Source organism: Primulina eburnea, chromosome 6 (genome assembly GCF_022965805.1).
Source record: "Primulina eburnea isolate SZY01 chromosome 6, ASM2296580v1, whole genome shotgun sequence".
NCBI classification, from domain to species: Eukaryota; Viridiplantae; Streptophyta; class Magnoliopsida; order Lamiales; family Gesneriaceae; genus Primulina; species Primulina eburnea.
The window spans coordinates 30,187,490-30,207,976 of NC_133106.1; the positions used below are offsets into that span (position 1 = coordinate 30,187,490).

Sequence of the window (20,487 nt, forward strand, 5' to 3'; positions counted from 1 at the left end):
TTTACGTTTAATTGGCTCATAATAAACCCGTTTGAACTTTTAAAATTTTATGTAAAAAAATATATAAATTATATTAAAATTAAATTTTTGGTGACGATTTTATATAAGATTGCACTTGGATTGTTGTATTTGATTTGGAGGGAGGAGATTGATTTAGGGAAGGATTTGATTGATGTATTTCAAATGATATTCTTTTGATTATATTTTAAATCTATTAAAATTATTATTGAAATTGTTTAACTTGATTTTGAGTGGATCTGAAATACATTTGAATTTTGTATATTTAAGCAAGTCGAAGTATTTGAAATCGATATATTTAAAATTTTCGTCTCAAGTTCACGCACTAACATTTTTCTTAACGATAAATACAATTCAATCGATTTTATTATAATTAATTAATTAAAAGAATGTTTGCAAACTGAGTACATAGTTAAGTACTAGCCTAGTTAAAGGCCTTGGGGTATAAAATTGAAGGAGTCGTTCAACACTTGAATTTGAGAAGAGGATGTATATTGTCTTATTTTGGGTAGGGGTGTCCATCGGTCGGTTCGGTTCGGTTTTCGGTTTTTTATTTCGGTTTTTTCGGTTTTCGGTTTTACAAATATATAATCCGATATCCGAACCATTTTTCTTCGGTTCGGTTCGGTTTTCTACCGAAATGGTTCGGTTATTTCGGTCGGTTATTTCGGTTTTGATACAATTATTTAAATTAATAATATAAATATATTATAAAATATAATATGTTATTTTTTTAAATGATTTCTTAGTAAAATATTTAAATATAAAGTAGAAATGAATTAAATAAACAACAATCAACTAAGTATTATTCAAAATAATTCTTCATTCACTAATATCATCTCAATAAATAATATAAAATAAAAATAACATTATTAATTTAATTAAATTTCGGTTTTTTCGGTCGGTTCGGTTTTGACATTTATAATCCGAAACCGAACCAAATTAATTTCGGTTTTAACATTTATATCCGAATTATAAAATTCGATTTTCGGTTCGGTTTAGTGTTCGGTTTTTTCGGTTTGGATTTTCGGTTTTTTCGTATTATCCGAAGTTTGAACACCCCTAATTTTGGGTTTTAGTCTATTAACTTGTTAAACTTTAGTTTTGGTGTGCTAAATTTTAGTTACCGGATATTTTGTTAACATTGCGTCTGACAACATTTTGTGACGTCACATCAGCAATTTCGGATATAACGTCAATATTTTGAAATTCACCACAATATTTTCTGATGTTATGTCAGTACTTCCACGAAATATAATTAAAAGCCAATAAAAAATAAATTTACTATACCAAAACCAAACTTTGAATACTAAATTGATCAAAATCAAAAATTGTACAAATTATATACTATGTCTACTTCAGTCATAATAGGGAAAATAGTGTATGGGTGTAATTTGTAGAATCTCCAAAATACCCCCACTTTATGTCATTTTTATTTTGCATGAAAAATTCAAAATGTTAACAAAAAATATTAAAAAAGCAAAAAATTAAATTAGATTTTAATTTATATAAAAAAAATCGGCTAGATATGCACGGAACACGTGCACACGAGAAATAATATATAAATACACACATATATTTATATATAATAATTTTTTTATACAATGATCTCATAAATTTATATCTGTCAGACTATTGGAATTATTAACGGTCGTTTATGAATCTACTTTACTATCATATTAAATGGAACAACACTTCAGAAAATCAAGTTTCAAAGAATGTTTAGTACTTTGTTTTGGGAAGTTGTTCGGACCGTTTTTGGCCATTTAACGTCGTCTTTCTTTCTCTGAACATTATTAATAGTGCGTGAATCGTGATATTTTGATATGACTGCATTTATGGGCTTTGTGCGATCAGTTACACCCGTTCAAATCAGAATGTTGCATCTCTTGAAAATTTTATCAGATCTTCTCAGATATCAATATGTGTTATCTTTCACTCACTATAACTTATATTCTATGTAAGTTGTCATAACTGATAGGAGTCCTTATAATCAGAAGATTGAAAGAATCTCTTTGTAAGAGATACTAAGAGTTTCAGTAAGAAGTATTTAAGTCTTTTTGAATTGGGTAATTACATAATATATAATATCCAAAGTCTTTTAGTGATATATCTTATAGAAACAAAGGAAGAGGAGATGTAGAAGGATTCAGCCTCCAGAAACAACCTATCATGCTTTATTCACTGCACTACGAAATTTCACGGTTCACATAGTTTCATTCGACTTTTTATGCATTGTATAACAAATATATGATGAAATTTTCTGGTCAAGAATCAGAATTATACAGTTAACACCAGTAAGAGTCATCTCAAGTCTGGAAGGAAAGAAATTTAGGAGGTGTTTATTCACATCACGTCCCTCTAAACCTTCTTCACCGATCCTAACATTTATCCTAAAACCGAAATATATTTGTCTTGATAAATCTTAAATCAAGTAAATAAGGCCTAGAGCTTGTCTGCAGCCACCAAAGCTTTCACCGTCCGTCTTTGCCTGTACTTCCTACCTCCACAATTTTTTTGTATATATCGACTTAATTTTTTGTTTTCAAATCTTCACAATTTACATCCATGGGTTTTATTGGGTTGAGAAGCACAAACAATTTAATTTTGATGAGAGCAAAATTTTTTATTGTATTTCTAACATATTTACTCAAGTGTGAAGTTGTTATTTCAAGTTGGAAGCTGAAACTCGAAATCAATAAAACTAAAAATCTGGCGAGCTGCGGTTTTTTGATGATATCTCACAGCTCGGTGATGCAAATGACAAGCTACTAAAATGACGAAAAGAAAACTTAATTATACACAAGTCATAACTCATAATAGCTTAGTTAGTTTGGATGTTATCTAAGCGAAATATTTGTAGCAAGTTCGAGCTGACATAAATGGAACAACAATCAGCTCAGTCTGACATGTTTTAATATATTAGTCATATCTCTATGCTCCTTTATTCAAATTAAATTATTCAGTATGCATTACAAAGAAAAGATAATGATATAAAAATCATCTTCGCAAATCAAAGTCTGAACCGGATCTTAAGAAGCTGATAAACTATAATGAATTTGTTGATTATGCACTGAATAAAATAACGAGTTTCAGATTGCTAACTATCTAATATGTCGAGCATATCTCTTTCATATGAACTTGGAATTGATTGATTCTTGATTCCATGGAAAGATAATAGAAATAAAACTTTTATTTTATCACTTTGCCCATGAATCGAGGAATCATGAGTTATAATAAAAAGCACACAACAACTCGACTAGATCATCTTGACTTGGTTCAGCTCAAATCATACCAAACTGATCGGACCATATCATACCAAGATGATCTGATGGCAGATCATGTTATATCATCAACAGCCCATTTTCACAAAATGGTTAGAAATACGAATTTGACTGTTACAATGTCAGAATAAATATGAAATATTTTCAAACTGTCATATTTTTGTATCTAATGCCTATATCATTCTTTGAAGTAATAAATGCACATATTGAAGATTAAATACAAGCATTAAAAAGATATTCAAAGCACGAGCAGTGTACATGAAGAAATTAGCTAGAATGAGATTTAATCCAAGTATAAGGATACATTTGATACATATATACAATGTATAATTCCTCACACATTCACTCTTATATATACATAATATTTGAGCTTCAAAATTTAGATGAATGTGTCTTCACATAAAGATATTAATGATTGTATTTGTAGCCTTTTCATATGAGACAATTAAACATTATGCGAATTATGAGGTTGCGACCTACAATTGAGTGTCCTAGAAGTTTCAATTAGGTAATAGATAAGTCCTATGTTGAAATGAATTTGGACGAGGAGTTGTACAAATTAAAGTCTTCTAACAAATCCTTCCTTGGTGGAAGAATGAGTGACGTAGGAGTTATTAATCTTCAAACGTCTACAAATAAATTAGTGTCTATTTATTTATTGTATTTAATTATTGTAATTATTTTTAAGATGCATTGTTGAAACAATTTATGTGTTCTTCGAATACCAAAATATTTCATATAAAGTGTTTGATCAAATGCTTCAACCAAAACATTTTTACACATTAAATTGGCATATCTTTCAAACTTTTTTTCAAAATATGAATCGATTTCTAAAAATGATATATTTGAGTATATTTTGCTTGGTTTGAAAAAAACTCGATTTAACTCATTGGTGTTCAATAGTTCAAGAACCGAATAATTGTAGCTCAATGATTCTCCTCCAATTGATCCTATTGGTTTTTTTTTTTTTAAAAAAACAGTCATGTTTATACTGTAGTTAATTGGATGTCAAATTACTGATTTGTGTACGTGTTTTTTTTAGTTAAAAAAACTAAGACTAAATCAGAAAAATTACATCAAATGAAGGCACTACAGGAAATCAAGAGCTTACATGTTTCTAATCTTTTTAGAAAAATATTCAAAAAGAGAATAATAAGCTCCCGCAATTGATTTCCGTATCAAATGCTCATAAATCTGTTAAAATTAATAAACCATGTGATTACAAGAGTCGAAAGTAGTTAATACGACCTCTTTAATGACTAACCGATTTCACAAGCAAATACCAAATACCAAAAGTCGTGTTTATATGTTTTATAATCGATTGACTCTCATCTGCTGAGTATTTTAGAAAATATTCATTCCTTACTTTCCCTCCTTAGATAAGAACGAAGAACAACTCGACGATAAAGTACAAGTGATGTTTTTGGGAGGATTATCAATCCCAACGGTTTCAATGGTAATTCGTTTCGACACCTTTTGTATTTGGTTTTCGTATCATCTTAAAACAATATTTACTTTTTATGAGAAAGACTGATTTATTTATATATTGTACTACAATGTTTACTGTTTTCAATGTTAAATTATTAAACATCCGTATTTCAACGCGTCTCGAGCTCGGGCATGACAGAGGGACAGTGCTTCAGTGAGAGAGAGAAAAAAGAAAGAAAGGGCACAATGAGATTCGAGGGTTTATATCATCCTATCCATGTGGGCATTGCCCCCATGATAGGATGGATGACCAAGATTTGTCCATGCATATATATGATCCATTTTTTTTTTAAATTGTATGTGTGTCAAGATCTTACCCGTTGAAATGAAGTGATGGTAGTGCCCACATAGATAGGATCTCATCTATCAGATTCGAGGAGTTGGCATCGTGTAATTTTATTGTAAGACCATTAAGAGCACACAACAAGCTGTAAAAAAATTTTTTGACATGTTTACGGCTCGCCGTTGAAATAACTATTTACAGCGTGCTTTATTGATTGCCCTCGTTTGAATAAGCTATAATAATATTAAGACAGAAACGGATGGTTGAGCCGTAAATAGTAACAGTGATTACATGCTTTTAATCAGCGATGTTGATGTCATACCGCTAAAACTCGTATTTGTCGTTAAGTCGGGACAATTGAAAATTGAGCTACCGAATGGGAGAATATGACTAAATGGGGGACAAATTAGGGAATTATCCACGCAATTCCTTCCATTTTAGCCGTCAAAATAACAGGAGGACCAAATATGAAAAACAAATGAAAATGAAGGACCAATTCGGGACAATTGTAAAATAGAGGACTAAAGTGAGAATATGACATAAAATGAGTGACTGAATATGGAATGATCCTGAAATAATTCTTTGAACGTATAACATAATATTTTTTATGAGTCAGATTAATTGAAAATTCGTCTCATAAAATTAACACTTGAAACAATCTCACAAAAGATTTTGGGTAAAAACATCTTGGATGACTTCTCGGTTGTTTTCAATACTCATATTTTTTAAAAAAATAATAAAATAAGATGTCCATTGTGAAACTCCGATAATAAAGGGAATGAATGGGTATTTGTTTTATTAATATTTGTAGATTTTATGATGTGCAAACACTTGTGTGAGACGGTCTCACGTGTCGTATTTTGTGATATAGATCTCTTATTTGGGTAATCAATGAAAAAATATTATTTTTTATGCTAAGAGTATTACTTTTATTGTGAATATCGGTAGGGTTTACCCGTTTCACAGATAAAAATTCGTGAGACCGTCTCACAAGAAACCTACTTTTTATGGATTCGTGATATCTACAAATTATTGGTGTATGATAAATATAATCCTATTGACAAAAATCTGAGTCATTAATTTAGTTTATAGGCAACTCACCCTAGAGTGTGTCTCATGTGAGACCGTCTCACGGATCATAATATGTGAGACGGGTCAACTTTACCGATATTCACAATAAAAAGTAATACTCTTAGCATAAAAAAGTAACACTTTTTCATGGATGACTCAAATAAGAGATCCGTCTTACGAATACGATCTGTGAGACCGTCTCACACAAGTTTTTGCCCTCAACAACGAGGGAGTTTGGTTGTATCAATATTTGACCAAATTATTTATTTTTATTATTATCTTTATTTGAGCTCGTCAATTAACTTAAAAAAAAAATCGAATTGATAGAATATATGAAGTTTAAATGAAAATTTAATTAAAAGATGCCATTCTTGATTTACTACATGGCTTTTTTACGAGATTTTTCCTATTTTCTCGCTTAATTTTATACGAAAATCAAACATACTAAATAAAAATTGAATTATAAGAACAAACTTCTAGTATGATATTGTTAAAAATAATAAACTTTGTTTGCTTTACATCATAGAGGATAAAGAAATTTGAAATAAAATAATTTGATATAGTCAACACCCATCAGCTAAAACGCAAGTAATCATGCCTGCCGAAGGGGAGACCGAGGCAAGTAACTAATTTATGCTTCCGACAATAAAATATATTTGCGAAACTTTGAAACAGTGATGGGGCAATTATTAAACAATTGAACATTTTCCTACACTGTAATGTCGATTTTTTTGTCTCCAAATTCTGGTTTCATCAACAAAAATAACCATAAAGATCCAAAAGACGGCTAGAGGACGCGAGCAAAATATATACAAAATTCTCGAGATTTTAGAATGTCTAGGCAATTTTTTCCATGAGTACGAGGAGATGCAGATGACTTACAAGTCATCTGTATCAACCTCTCAAGTTTTAGACGATGTTTCGGGTTCAAACTTAAATGCGACGAGGTGAAAATTACAATAAAAGTATACTATCTACACTCCAGTCTCTCCCTGATGTGGGCCTATGTGAAGCTAAAGTACAACGAGGAAGGGCTAAAAATGTAGAGAAATTTCAATGCTTCATTAACGGGGGAAATTTAAAAAGAAAAAAAAAAAGAAAAGAACAGAACAGAAAAGAAAAGCTGTGATCACTGGATTTCTGAGTTCCCATTGGCTACACCATTTTCATCTCTCTATTTCTCTATCACACAAGAAACCCATTAGGCCATCACCAGTCTGCCACAACCACAATCTCCACTTCTCCTCCACTCTGAACTCTGTATTTGGAGACACTTTTCCAACAAAGAATTAAGTTATTGCACAAAAAAGTTCCACTACTTCTATGGATCATGATTATATTGTTAAAAGAAGTACTCTGGCTTTTGCTGTCTGAATTTGATTTCTATATATTCCCTTTTCTTTAATTTGTGGATGGTGTTCTTATCTTATTATCTTCATTTCAATCATTTCGTCTCCAATATCTTGTTTCCATTGGTTTATATATATTGATGGATCGTCGATAGATAGATTCTTGGAATATATATGTATATGATATGCGGACTATTTTTTTTTTTTTTTGGGTATTGTGATTGATTATATAGAAAATCCCAATGCATGTGAGATCTGAGGGACTCGGAATCTTGATTTCGACTCTTGCGTTTTTGGGTTTTCTTTGAATTTTCCCCTCCAATATAATTCTTCTGTTTTTTAGCCGAGTTTTGAAACTTCAATTTGATGAACAATCATCAGCGGCCGCAAGAACAGCAGCAGTTCCAGCAAAATATGCAGACGCAGCAGCAAACAGGCTCTGGATTAACCCGGTATCGATCTGCTCCGAGTTCATATTTTGCCACCCTTTTGAACAGAAACGATTCTTCCGGCCATGGCGTATTGGAAACGGAGGATTTGGAGCAGATTTTCAACCTCCGGGCTTCTAGTCCTGAGACACAGAGAATCTTCTCCAGATTCATGAATTCTTCGGACAGTATTCAAGAACAGCAGTTGCATTTACAGTCACAATCTCAAGCGAATCCTCCGTTTCTGCCACCTAGGAAGGAGACAGAATCTAATCAGTTGCAGAGGCAGAAAAGCTGTGATTATTCGACAGTTTCTCAGCTGATGTATCAGAATCATAGCTCCAAAGTTGCAAATTCTGTCATGGACAATTCGTATAACAGGTTACTAGGTCCCATTAGCTCGAATCGAGTCGCGCAGATCAAGATGGAAAGCGGTGGCAGCGGAGGCTGCATCAGTGGTGGCGTCGGCGGGGGCTCAAATCTCATCCGACATAGCAGTTCACCAGCTGGACTATTTGCTAGCATAAATATAGAAAATGGTAATGTTTTTTGCTTTGTTATGGCTCATTTGGCAATTTTTATGGCAGGTTTTTCAACAGAAGTTTATTCAAAAAAAAAAAATTCCAACCCGTAATTTGTCTTTTTTCTAAATTATCATACAGGAAAAAATTTCTTTCGGTTGTGTCTTAATAAATTTTTGTAGCTTCCATCTGATAAACAGAAGCAAATGTTTTATAAATTGAGTTTTCGGAACGGATTAAACTTTGACAGAGTTCTTTACAACGAGAGGAATAGGCAATCTTGGGCTTAAGGCAGAAACATCACCACTTTTCTCTTCAATGCATCCTTCTTTTTCTTCAGGAATCATGGCTCCAATATCTGAAGTTTCGAGCAACGGCCTCGGAGATAACTGTCCAGGTGACACCCATTTTGACGATAACCGCGCTGATTATGACGAATATATTCAAGGACGTTTCTCCGTTACCTCATGGGACGACTCAGAGATTATGTCCGATAGTTTCCACAAAGCAAACAAGAGTGTGAATACCTCAGATGACCAGGTTCTTGTATTGTGATTCAGACCCTTCCTTGTCTTTCTTTTTCAGACTATTTCCATCCTATGATGTTTAAATCATGAATTGTAATCAGCAGAACACCGGAATCAGAAACCGTCCCACGACTCTGTTGTCTCATCACCTAAGTTTACCGAAAAGTTCTGCCGAAATATCTGCGATGGAAAAGCTGTTGCAAGATTCGGTACCTTGTAGAATCAGAGCGAAAAGGGGCTGTGCTACACACCCTCGAAGCATTGCTGAAAGAGTAACGATTTCTTAGATAAAAATGACGTTCGAAGTGTCAAGCTTTTCGTTTTTTCGTAAATCTTGATTAAATTATTTCAGGTTAGAAGAACCAAGATCAGTGAGCGTATGAGGAAATTGCAAGAACTTGTTCCCAATATGGATAAGGTACACCAAATTTTCCCTACACTAAATGCTAATAAAACCACGCCGCGTTTCTTTACGTTTTGATCGATCCGTGCAGCAAACGAATACATCAGATATGTTGGATTTAGCTGTTGATTACATTAAGGATCTTCAGACAGAAGTAAAGGTAGACATCTAGAGTGACTTTAAATTCAAGAACTTCATATTTTTTGACAAAATCCATTTGTTTTCACTATTTTCTTGTCCAATTTTTCGGGATTTATGAACTTCACAGATGCTCTCTGATAATCGCGCAAAATGTAAGTGCTTGACGAAGCAGAGACTATAGATCGAACGGTTTGAATATTAGGATCAAGAAATGCTTCTGAGGAAGAGTTAAGTTGGGATATCAAGCATGCCTTTGGAACCTAATTGGAGTAGAAGTCTTGTTTAGATTGCGGTGGCGCTAAGGGTAGAATGATCATTTTGGATGCCAGCAAGTGGAACTGGATGTATGATTTATGAAATATAAGATTATGGCATTCATATATTTTGTAATTTATATATATTCTATTTCCGAATAAAGACATCGATCACTAGTTAAGATGATAAAATTAGGATTTAATTAAAATAAATTGATGTTCAAATACAGTCGCGCCGGTATATATATTTTGAAATAATTGGAGCTTATTTCTGACGTCAAAACATTAACACAACTCAGAAAACATTGTTTGTTGGATGAGGATCAATTCGTTTGCATTTCGATGTGCACTAGATAAACTTCCGGACTAACGTAATAGTATGCAAACCACGCTAGTCAGGTAAAACGTACTGGACAAAATTAATCATGTGTTACATGTTCACCCGAGAAAATGTTTGTAAAAAGAATCAAATTCTTGACTATTGATCAAGCATTCACCTACTCCTCCAAATAAGACACTCCCGTCACAAAAGAGGTTATCTGTATTTGAGATTTTGAACTAGTGGCAAGGGGTTAGGTGCAGATTTTGTACGTACAACCGAATCGAGCAAGAAAGGGAGACGAGAGGCCCTTACGTGGATCGGACTAAATGTGGTCCAATTCCCACCTGATTGCATGTCCGAACGACCACAAAATTCTTGAGAAAATTTGTGTGGGTTTGGTTCTGTGGACCCTCTAATGCTCCTCCTTACCCTTACCTCCATCCCCACTAAGCTCCATTTCATTTCCAATTGCTTACTCTTTACTATTTCAAGTTAAGGATACAGAAAAAAACATCGAGTATTGGCTGAAACCGAATGTCTCGAATCCAGATCTTTTATCTTTCTAACTTCAATGTGATATATCATGTAAGAATGACCCGTTACGGTTTTCGGTTATTCGGATTTTGATGTATTTTAAGATTAGAGGTTGATGAATATTTTCTATTTATATATGGGGTGGTTAACATAAGATTAGAGGTTGATGAATATTTTCGGTTATTTGGATTTTCCACGTGCGAAACTTTTGTTGGAGTAATTAGAATTCGAAACAAAATTAGTTAACTCAACAAAAGATAATGCCAATAATATTTTAAATTTTGACAATTCATGTTAATTATTTATGTGTAACTAATTTGGATAAAAATTTGTTTAATCTTTTAAAAAAATTGGATTACTCAATTTCTTTCTCATATCTTTTTTCTTTAATTATCATATTGTTTTCTTTTTTATTTGTCATATTCTCTCAAAAAATACATGTATTTTATTATATTTTACAATCGTTACATTTTTTTGGGCAATCAATGGTCTCCAATTTTTTTTATTTACAATGTTGTTGGCTATTTTTCTCTTTTACGTAAAATGACTATCATTGCTATTGGATGTTTCTACTTTCATAGTCATCTTTAATTTATTAGACACTTACAGTTAATAACATATAAACTGCATATTGTTGTTATAACAACCAACATATAAAAGTATTGAGTACGGAAAAAATTAATTAAATGTTGTCATTTATTTGAAATTTATAATAATAATATTTTTGACAATAAATCATTTTTTTACCGACTCTTATGACACTTATTTTAATATTTCATATTAACTCATAAAGTATATGAGCACAATTAAATTACTAATATCATATTGATATTAACTCCAGATAATTATATCTTTAATTATTTTAACTGTTTATAAATCTTCATGAAATAATTTGTGTATCCTTGTTTTGAGAAAATATATTGCTTTTATATAGTTTGAATAGTAAATATAACTTTTTGGTATAATACATTTAATTTGAAAACTGAATTCGTTGTATGAAAACGATACTTCTTCGTCCCTTTCTATTTTTTGTATAACCCAAAATAGTTAATATTTTTTCTCTTTTATCTTCTCAATTTCATTGTAAAATCTATAAAAAAAAAAAATCATGTCTAGAAAATAATTTTATCTATTGTTTTATAGTAAATATATTTGTTATATGTGAATATATATATTCTAATTCATTGTCTTAATCGACGGCTAGGGACTGAAAGCCAATTTCCCGTAAAAATAATAGGTGGAAAAAATTCTTGACCTTTTAGTTACAAAACTACAGTGATAGATGCATGTATGTACAATATTTCATTGTGACGATTATAATTTTCTTTGAGAATCTCATTTCTCACTTAATTATCAAACTTTGTTTATTTATTTTTTTTTGAGATCGAAAAATCCAATATTTCATTTAAATGTTTTAGTTAATAATACTTAGATGAATTATATTGTGTATTTCTTCAATTTGAAAATTCAGTTGTTATTTAATCTGTAACAATATATCAAAACGATATAATGCTTTCAAATTTAAAAATCGATTAAAATGTATGGGACCATTCCAAAATAAAAGTTGAAGCAACTTGTTTCTTCTAGTTTTACAATCGAATAATATAGAATCGAGCGTTTGATGTTTTACCAAAAACTATAACTGGTTGTAATGATGCAATTTAGATTTTTAAATCATACAACAGCTCAATCGCGACGTTTCAATAGCTTTACCCAGCAGAGACAATTATTGTACCAAAAAATCTCTCTCTTGATAATTACATTCATTGCAATCAGTGAAAATCAAACTCTTGATCTTAACTCTGATGTCAATTGTAGGATTCAACATTTAATATTTTAGTAAAAATTATAGATGGTGATAACAGTGCAACTTAAATGTTTTAAACAGTACAACAGCTCAAACAAAATTTCAATTGCTCTACCCAGTAACAAGAACAATTATTGTACCTAAAATTTCAATTGCTCTACTCGCGGGCTCATTTAGGCCAACCTTAAAATGAGTTGACAAAATTTCAACACAAACCACTTAAATTGTTTGGCAGATTGGGCTAACCGGACGACCCAACACAAATTGACAGCTCTAATCATAATGATCTTTTACCGTGTTTTATTCAAGTAATGTATAAATGAAAACCGCAAAAAATTGTTGGTTGCAATTTTTTTATTATTTAAAACACACAAGTTCTAGCTAACAGTGACAAATAAAGAGATTTAGAAATTAATCTTTTTAAAGAGGACACAATAAAAACAATTAGAGTGAGTCTCATATGAGACCGTCTCACGGATCTTAATCTGTGAGACGGGTCAACCTTACTTATATTCACGATAAAAAGTAATACTTTTAGCATAAAAAGTAATACTTTTTTATGGATGACCCATATAATAGACCCGTCTCACAAATACAACCCGTGAGACCGTCTCACACAAGTTTTTGCCAAACAATTAATAAGACACCAAAAAAAATTCACAATTCAATAATGAGCTATTTCTTAATTTTAATTAAGTTAATAATTTACATAATGAAAAATTAAATCAAAAAAATATAAATCATTAAATAAAAGTACCACCCTGTCAAGTACCACACTGTCATGCGAGTATATATATATATATATATATATATATATATATATATATATATATATATATATATATATATAAACCCGTGGTGCATAACAAAATGTAATCGAATCAAATACAGACATTTTAGTGGAACAAGATCACGATTAAGCTTACACTTTACATTGTAGAGAATAGTAAATTTCAACCTTATTTTATATGTTTCTCACATGCAAAGATACTCGTTCATGTATTCGTACTATACCCGGTCAAATATGGCTATGCACGACTCCTGGCCTCTCGATAGTGGACACTAAGCTTGCTGATGGAACTGACCAAGATGAGAAATGAGCACCACCCACCCCATTACATTACTGACACCCTATATTTTCTTGATTCTCTTTTGGCCAAGGGGATACAAGTTGCAAGTATAGTTTTGTTGAGAAGTCAAAAAAATACAAATTACAAGATATTATTGCTCTCTTTTATAGATGGAAGGGATGTTACCAACCGGTTTCGGACCAAGTTAACTGGTTCCGGATTGGGGGATACTAAACGAACCAATATTGTAAGATGTCATATTGATCTGGTCCGATAAACATTCATAATAGATGAATACTGAGAAAAACCAGAAAGAAATTTATTTCTTTACATAATGATATTCAATAAAAATATGATACTATATATATATATATATATATTATATTTTTTTTGAAAATAATATTATTATATTTTGTAGAACATATACTACGCTTGTTGTTAGGGATGTAATCGAGTCAAGCCGAACTTTTGAACGTTTGAACTTGACTCGTTTATAATCGAACCGAACTCGAGCTTTATTTAACGAATATATTCATGGTTCATGATATGATTCTGGTTAGACACCGTGTGCAAATGTTTGGGGGAAGATTTAAGATGTGTTGTTGCTTCAGACTTTCAAGCTTGATTGTGATAAAAGATGATGAATCAAGCATATTCAAGCAAGTGGTGGAGTTCAACAAAGAATGTCTGAAAGACCTATAACAAGGGGAAGAAGCAAGAAGTTTAAAGATGCACTTCAAGGACTCATGATGAGCTATCAAGGAAGTCCTACAAGTTGGATGTCTAAATTAGAGGAGGTTGAGAATCATGGGAATGATATTGGAGGTCTTTGGAATGTTATTCAAGTGCAATTGCCGAAGGTCTAGCGCACCCGCGCTCAAAACAGGGCCGCACCCGCGGTCATGTTTAAAAAAAAAATTAATTTTTTTTTCCGAAGCCTGACTGCACCCGCGGTCTAGTCTGCAGCGCACCCGCGGTCCAGTTCCGTGTAGAATTCTTTCACAACTTTCTTTATGACTTTTGTGCACTACTTTTCATGTATTGATTATTATATATTCAATGTATATGACTGATGAACGAAATAATTGAATGATATATCAAAGTTTTTGAGATTTCTCTCAATTTGCAAGGCTTGTGCTTTGTGTTTATCAAAATCAAACTTATCAGAGATTGCATCTTTCGGGCGTTTGTCGATTGTTCTTCGCACGGATTGTCAAAACAAGTTCTTTGAAGGTTCGTTTGAAATTCAATTGTTTTATCGTGGATATTTGTTGCTAAGTTATAATCGCTTACAGGTGAATATCACAAAATCATTACTTGTTTCAAAAGATCGGGACAAAATAATCGTTCCTTGTTTGTTATTGAATTGAGGGTGCGATTTCTATATTCGTGATTGCCTTTCATTCGTACGAGGATTCGTATCATTTGGTATCAGAGCTTTGGCTCATTGAATTCAAGTAAGTTATCGTTGTTGTTGTTATTTTCAAATCTGTCTAAAAATAAAAAAAATATCCGTTCTGTTATCAGATCTGTGATATCCTTTCGTTTCTATTGTCAAATCTTTCTATATAAGAAAAGAAAAACATAAATTTCGTTCTGTTATCAGATCTGTGTCATTTCTTCGTTTCTGTTTTCAGATCTGTGTTATCTGTTCGTTGTTATTCAAGATCTTTCTAAAAATTCGATTCTGTTTTCAGATCCGTGTTATCCTTTGTATTGTTGTAAGAGCTACGTTATTCTAGTGTTCTTTATTTTGTGCAGTCCAAGTGAGACAGTTGCAAGTGTCCACAAGTTGAATCTTGTTAGTTTGATATACAAGTACAAAGATTGAGCACACCTTTGAGAGAACTATCAAATTCGAGTGAAAAACACTTGAGTGCCATCGTTATTTCTTTGGAGTGACCGGTGAGTATTTTGTAGTGAAAAAAAAAGTGAGTCGAGTGAATTTCCATTGGAGTGATCAGTGAGGATTCGTGGTGAGAAAACTTATCTTTTATTGTTTATGCTAACCTTTTCTTGCAGGTATAATGGTTGACGATCGTCAATTTCAAAAAATGTTGAGAGGGTTGGATAAAATGTGGGAGAAGGAGTTTAAGCCTCTACGAAAAAAATGTATGGGTTGTGAAGAAGAGGCGATGCATGATAGGCATGTTGATGAGCGTAGTCGAGGTAGTGGAGTTGAAAGAAGTAGAACATGGCATTTACATCATGATGATGATAGGCGATGTGAGGAGGATAGAGGAGGTGGTCGGAGATGTGAATCTAGCAAATATGAATATCAAGGTACATTTAAAAACTCAATTTCTAGTACTTGAGATGTTATATGTTGTTGGTGTTTTGAGGTCGGGCATGATATCAGTCAATGTCCACGTGACGAGGTGACCATAATAAAATCGCCAATTGAGCGTAATTCTCAAAGGAGGGTGATGTTGTGAGTGAGTTTGAATCTCGAATGGAGGATGATGTTGTAGAAGAACCTGAATTTGAGGTTGTGGTTGAGATAATTGTTGATGATAGTATTCCACTAGTTGATGAGTCTAATGATGTTAAATTGTGTATAGTGGAAAGTGAATCATTGAGTGGTAAAGAAATGTGTGATTTGTCTATTAAGGAGGAGGAGAATAGGCAAGAAGAAACTTTGTTGCTCAAAACATTAGAAGAAAAACATATTTCTTATGATCAATTGAAACGAAAAGAAATTCTTGATGATCAATTGAAGTTTATTGAAATGAGTGTAAAAAAATGTGAAATGACCGAAAGAAAGAGTGAACAAAAGAATGAGATGGCCATAGAAAATAAAAAAGAGAGAAAAGATGAAAAAGAAAAAGAGGCCAAAGAAAAAGAAAGAAAAAATGAATTTAAGGTCCAAAAGAGTAAAAAGAGTGAGGTTGATAATTATGTATTTTTGAATAAACCCTTTAAAGTACCTTTGTACAAAGTGGTTTATTGTCATTGTGATGATATAGCCGGTTCAATCCCGAGCGATGTTAATTATTCTTTGCAGGATTATTGTGATAACATGATGAAGAGGAAAGAAAATGCTGATGGTGTGAGAATGCAATGGGACGACCCATATGATGTCAAGAGAAATCACCGTGAGGTAAGGGTAGTTACCACTGCAACGACTGAGAGGTATGATTTGCTTCCTTATTTTAATTTTGTGTCGTTTTGTTTTCAAGAATGTGTAGAGCGAGTTGCAAAGTTGTGGTTAAGGGGCCGGATGTAAATTTATCCTTATTCCTTGATTGTTATGAATTTGAGACCATGGATGAATTGCATGTACCTATTCTGAATTTTGACGTCTCACGATTTACAAAATTGATGGGGTTTGTTTACTACAAGGGTTTATATACATTAGACTTAGATTTTTGTGATGAGATAATATAATGCATTGATAGTACATGTGACGTGTCCTATTTCCATGATTTATATTTGATTTGTGATGGTTGTGAAGATTACATGGATCATATATTTAGTGTGTTTTATTTGCATGATTTATGCTTGTTTGTTGGTTTTGAGATGCGCAAGGATGAGCATGATAATTTCTATGTTCATGATGAATGTATTTTTAAGGAGAATAAAATGTTCATGTTATATTCATTGAATGAATTATATGATGGTGAAGCATATCGTAGTGATTTGATAAATAACATATTGCATGAGTTGTTACTTGATATTGAAGCACATGACATTTGTTTGATTGGTAGCCATGAAGTAACTAGAGCCATAGATATGATGCATGAAATTTTAGTATGGTTGCATATGAGAAGGTATATTGATTGGAATTGTGAAACATGCATTGCACGTAAAATTTTTTATGAAAATAATGAATACAATTTTGAGAAGGATAAATTGTTCATTCTAAATTCATTACATGAGTTATGTACTGGTGATGCATATAGTGGTGTATTTATCTTTGATAAAATGCATGATTATATGTGTTGGTTGCATATGAAGAAGTATGTTAAGTGGTGTAGTCAAGGGTGCATTGGATATGGGGAAAGAGCATCTAAGTTTGATTTTTATGTGTTGCATCAATTACATCTTATTCCTAGTGAAATATGGTCGAACAAGTGTATGGAATTCGTTATGTTGCTAACTAGGTCTAAGAAGGGGAGGAATCTGATATTTGTGATCCTTAGTGATATTTTATCATTTGGTGTGATTTGTTATTTGATGTCTGTTGAGGTTGATGAATACATATGGAAGGCGACCGTGAAGTTGTGGTTTCTAGTGCTGATGGAGCGAGTAAATGAAAACGTCTACAATCTTGAGCTTAAAGGTAAGCATATTGATAATATACTTCTTGTTATTACTAACTTGCTTCGTTTTTGTATAGGTAGACAAGATTTGAGGACAATCTTTTTGAAGAAGGGGGGGTATGATATGATTCTGGTTAGGCACCGTGTGCAAATGTTTGGGGGAAGATTTAAGATGCGTTGTTGCTTCGGACTTTCAAGCTTGATTGTGATAAAAGATGATGAATCAATCATATTCAAGCAAGTGATGGAGTTCAACAAAGAATGCCTGAAGGACATATAACAAAGGGAAGAAGCAAGAAGTTTAATGATGCACTTCAAGGACTCATGATGAGCTATCAAGGAAGTCCAACAAGTTGGATGTCTAAATTAGAGGAGGTTGGGAATCATGAAAATGGTATTGGAGGTCTTTGGAATGTTATTCAAGTGCAATTGCCGAAGGTCTAGCGCACCCGCGCTCAAAACAGGGCCGCACCCGCGGTCATGTTTAAAAAAAAAATGTTTTTATTTTTTTTCCGAAGCCTGACCGCACCCGCGGTCCAGTCTGCGGCGCACCCGCGGTCCAGTTCCGTGTAGAATTTTTTCACAACTTTCTTTATGACTTTGTGCACTACTTTTCATGTATTGATTATTATATATTCAATGTATATGAATGAAGAACGAACCAATTCAGATTATAACAAATTATTGGAGATTTTCTCTCAATTTGCAAGGCTTGTGCTTTGTGTTTATCAAAATCAAACATATCAAAGATTGCATCTTTGTGGCGTTTGTCGACTCGCACGGATTGTCAAAACAAGTTCTTTGAAGGTTCGTTTGAAATTCAATTGTTTTATCGTGGATATTTGTTGTTAAGTTATAATCGCTTAGAGGTGAATATCCCAAAATCGTTACTTGTTTCAAAAGATCGGGACAAAATAATCGTTCCTTGTTTGTTATTGAATTGAGGGTGCGATTTCTATATTCGTGCTTGCCTTTCATTCGTACGAGGATTCGTATCAGTTCACAAGCTTATTCAAACTTTTATCGAGCCTAAACGAACTTAATAAATATGAATTATCCATTTAAATCTTCATTAAAAAATAAATTATATATTTAGAGAGAAATATAACATTCTTATTAAAATTTGAAAAATTATTATAATAAATAATTTTAATTTTTTTTATATATTTCATCAATAACGTGTTAAATCAATAAATCATATATCAAAATTATTATTTTTTCATCTAAAAGATGACTATTGAACTTACTAATGAACATGTTCACGGGTTAACGAGCCGAATATTGTAAAATTTGAGCTTGATTTGTTTATATTAACAGACCTCATTAAATGAGCTCAAACAAATTTTTATCGAATCGAACTTCGAAAAATTCACAGACAATTTAATTCATTTACATCCCTGCTTGTTGCCTTTCTATCGAGTAATAAGTAGTAAATTGTTAAAGCGAGCCCGTTAGTAGAATCAAGAAGTTTTACTTCTATCAATCCAAACCATCAAACACAGAACAATCAACGGTGAAAATCATATGTAACATACCCACAGAATATCGTTTTCCATTGGCTATTCAACTAAACACTCGGATCGCAATCAAGACCGTCCACGCAAATCCAATCCAACAGCCCGGGTTCTCCGTTTCCCTAAAGAGAATCCCCAATTCCCTCAATTTTCACCTTTAAATTCCAGCCAAAATCTTAAGGAACGTCACCATTTTCATTCGCCAGTAGCAGGAAATCCCATTAATTTTTCATCCCCAGAAATCCCCATAGATGGCGCGTACGAAGCAAACGGCAAGGAAATCCACAGGCGGGAAGGCACCCAGGAAGCAGCTGGCAACGAAGGCGGCGAGGAAATCCGCCCCGGCCACTGGAGGCGTGAAGAAGCCTCACAGATTCCGCCCGGGGACGGTGGCTCTGAGGGAGATCCGGAAATATCAGAAGAGCACTGAGCTGCTCATCAGGAAGCTGCCATTCCAGAGGCTTGTGAGGGAGATTGCCCAGGATTTCAAGACCGACCTTCGCTTCCAGAGCTCCGCCGTGGCTGCACTTCAGGAAGCTGCAGAGGCCTATCTGGTGGGTCTGTTCGAGGATACGAACTTGTGCGCTATTCACGCTAAAAGGGTCACCATTATGCCTAAGGATATTCAGTTAGCGAGGAGGATTCGGGGTGAGAGAGCTTAAGATAGAGGCGGCATGTGTGTGTGATTTTCTGGGTTGTTTTGGTTTCTTTGGTTGGAAATTGTTAGAATCAAGAAAGTGAATGAAATGTAATGGCTTTTCTGTTTTATATGAAGAATTTTCCCTTGGATTATTTGAAATTTTTGTGTGAATGTGGATATGATATGATATTTTTTACTTTGGTTTATTCAAATTTTAGCAAAAATTTTAGTGAGACGGTTTTACGGGTGGAATTTGTGAGATGGATCTCTTATTTGGGTCATCTATGAAAAAGTATAATTTTTATGTTTAGAGTATTATTTCTTATTGTGAATATGAATAGGGTTGATCCGTCTCACAGATTAGTATCCGTGAGATGGTCTCACATGAGACCGACTCACAAACTTTTGAATAAGAGAAATCCATATTGTGTAAAAAAAAAATGGTCCATATTAATTCTATTTAAAAGAAAAAAAAATTATTGAGAAAATAAAATGTCAGTAATAGACTAGTGATGGTCATAGCTTGTATTTTTTTACCGACGGTCATAGTTTTTTTTTTCTTTTGACTTTA

General features: G+C 32.9%; 2 protein-coding genes across 3 annotated transcripts; both read left to right on the plus strand.

Annotated features, from left to right (window-relative positions):
- The first annotated feature begins 7,248 nt into the window (after positions 1–7,248).
- LOC140834154 (transcription factor bHLH130-like) lies at positions 7,249–9,740 on the plus strand. Of its 2 annotated transcripts, XM_073198828.1 has the most exons (7): positions 7,249–7,453; positions 7,875–8,460; positions 8,783–8,982; positions 9,074–9,241; positions 9,322–9,387; positions 9,464–9,532; positions 9,641–9,740. In XM_073198828.1, exons 2-7 carry the CDS (start codon positions 7,908–7,910, stop codon positions 9,692–9,694), a joined length of 1,110 nt encoding a protein of 369 aa, XP_073054929.1. In that variant the 5' UTR covers positions 7,249–7,453; positions 7,875–7,907; the 3' UTR covers positions 9,695–9,740. The 2 variants fall into 2 exon arrangements, with proteins under 2 accessions (XP_073054929.1, XP_073054928.1); XM_073198827.1 differs by having other exon boundaries at positions 7,249–8,460.
- A 9,712-nt stretch (positions 9,741–19,452) lies between these two features.
- LOC140833454 (histone H3.2) lies at positions 19,453–20,084 on the plus strand. The gene has a single exon (XM_073197788.1). The coding sequence runs from the start codon at positions 19,528–19,530 to the stop codon at positions 19,936–19,938; it is 411 nt and encodes a 136-aa protein (XP_073053889.1). The 5' UTR covers positions 19,453–19,527; the 3' UTR covers positions 19,939–20,084.
- Positions 20,085–20,487: the final 403 nt, after the last annotated feature.

What these genes read in the sequence shown, in the direction of transcription:
- LOC140834154 (XM_073198827.1), top strand. Translation starts at nt 7,860, where the DNA reads ATGAACAATCATCAGCGGCCGCAAGAACAGCAGCAGTTCCAGCAAAAT. An exon ending in TAGCATAAATATAGAAAATG is followed by an intron (nt 8,461 to 8,782) that starts GTAATGTTTTTT and finishes CTTTTTCTTCAG; the next exon opens with GAATCATGGCTCCAATATCT. An exon ending in ATCTTCAGACAGAAGTAAAG is followed by an intron (nt 9,533 to 9,640) that starts GTAGACATCTAG and finishes TGAACTTCACAG; the next exon opens with ATGCTCTCTGATAATCGCGC.
- LOC140833454 (XM_073197788.1), top strand. Translation starts at nt 19,528, where the DNA reads ATGGCGCGTACGAAGCAAACGGCAAGGAAATCCACAGGCGGGAAGGCA.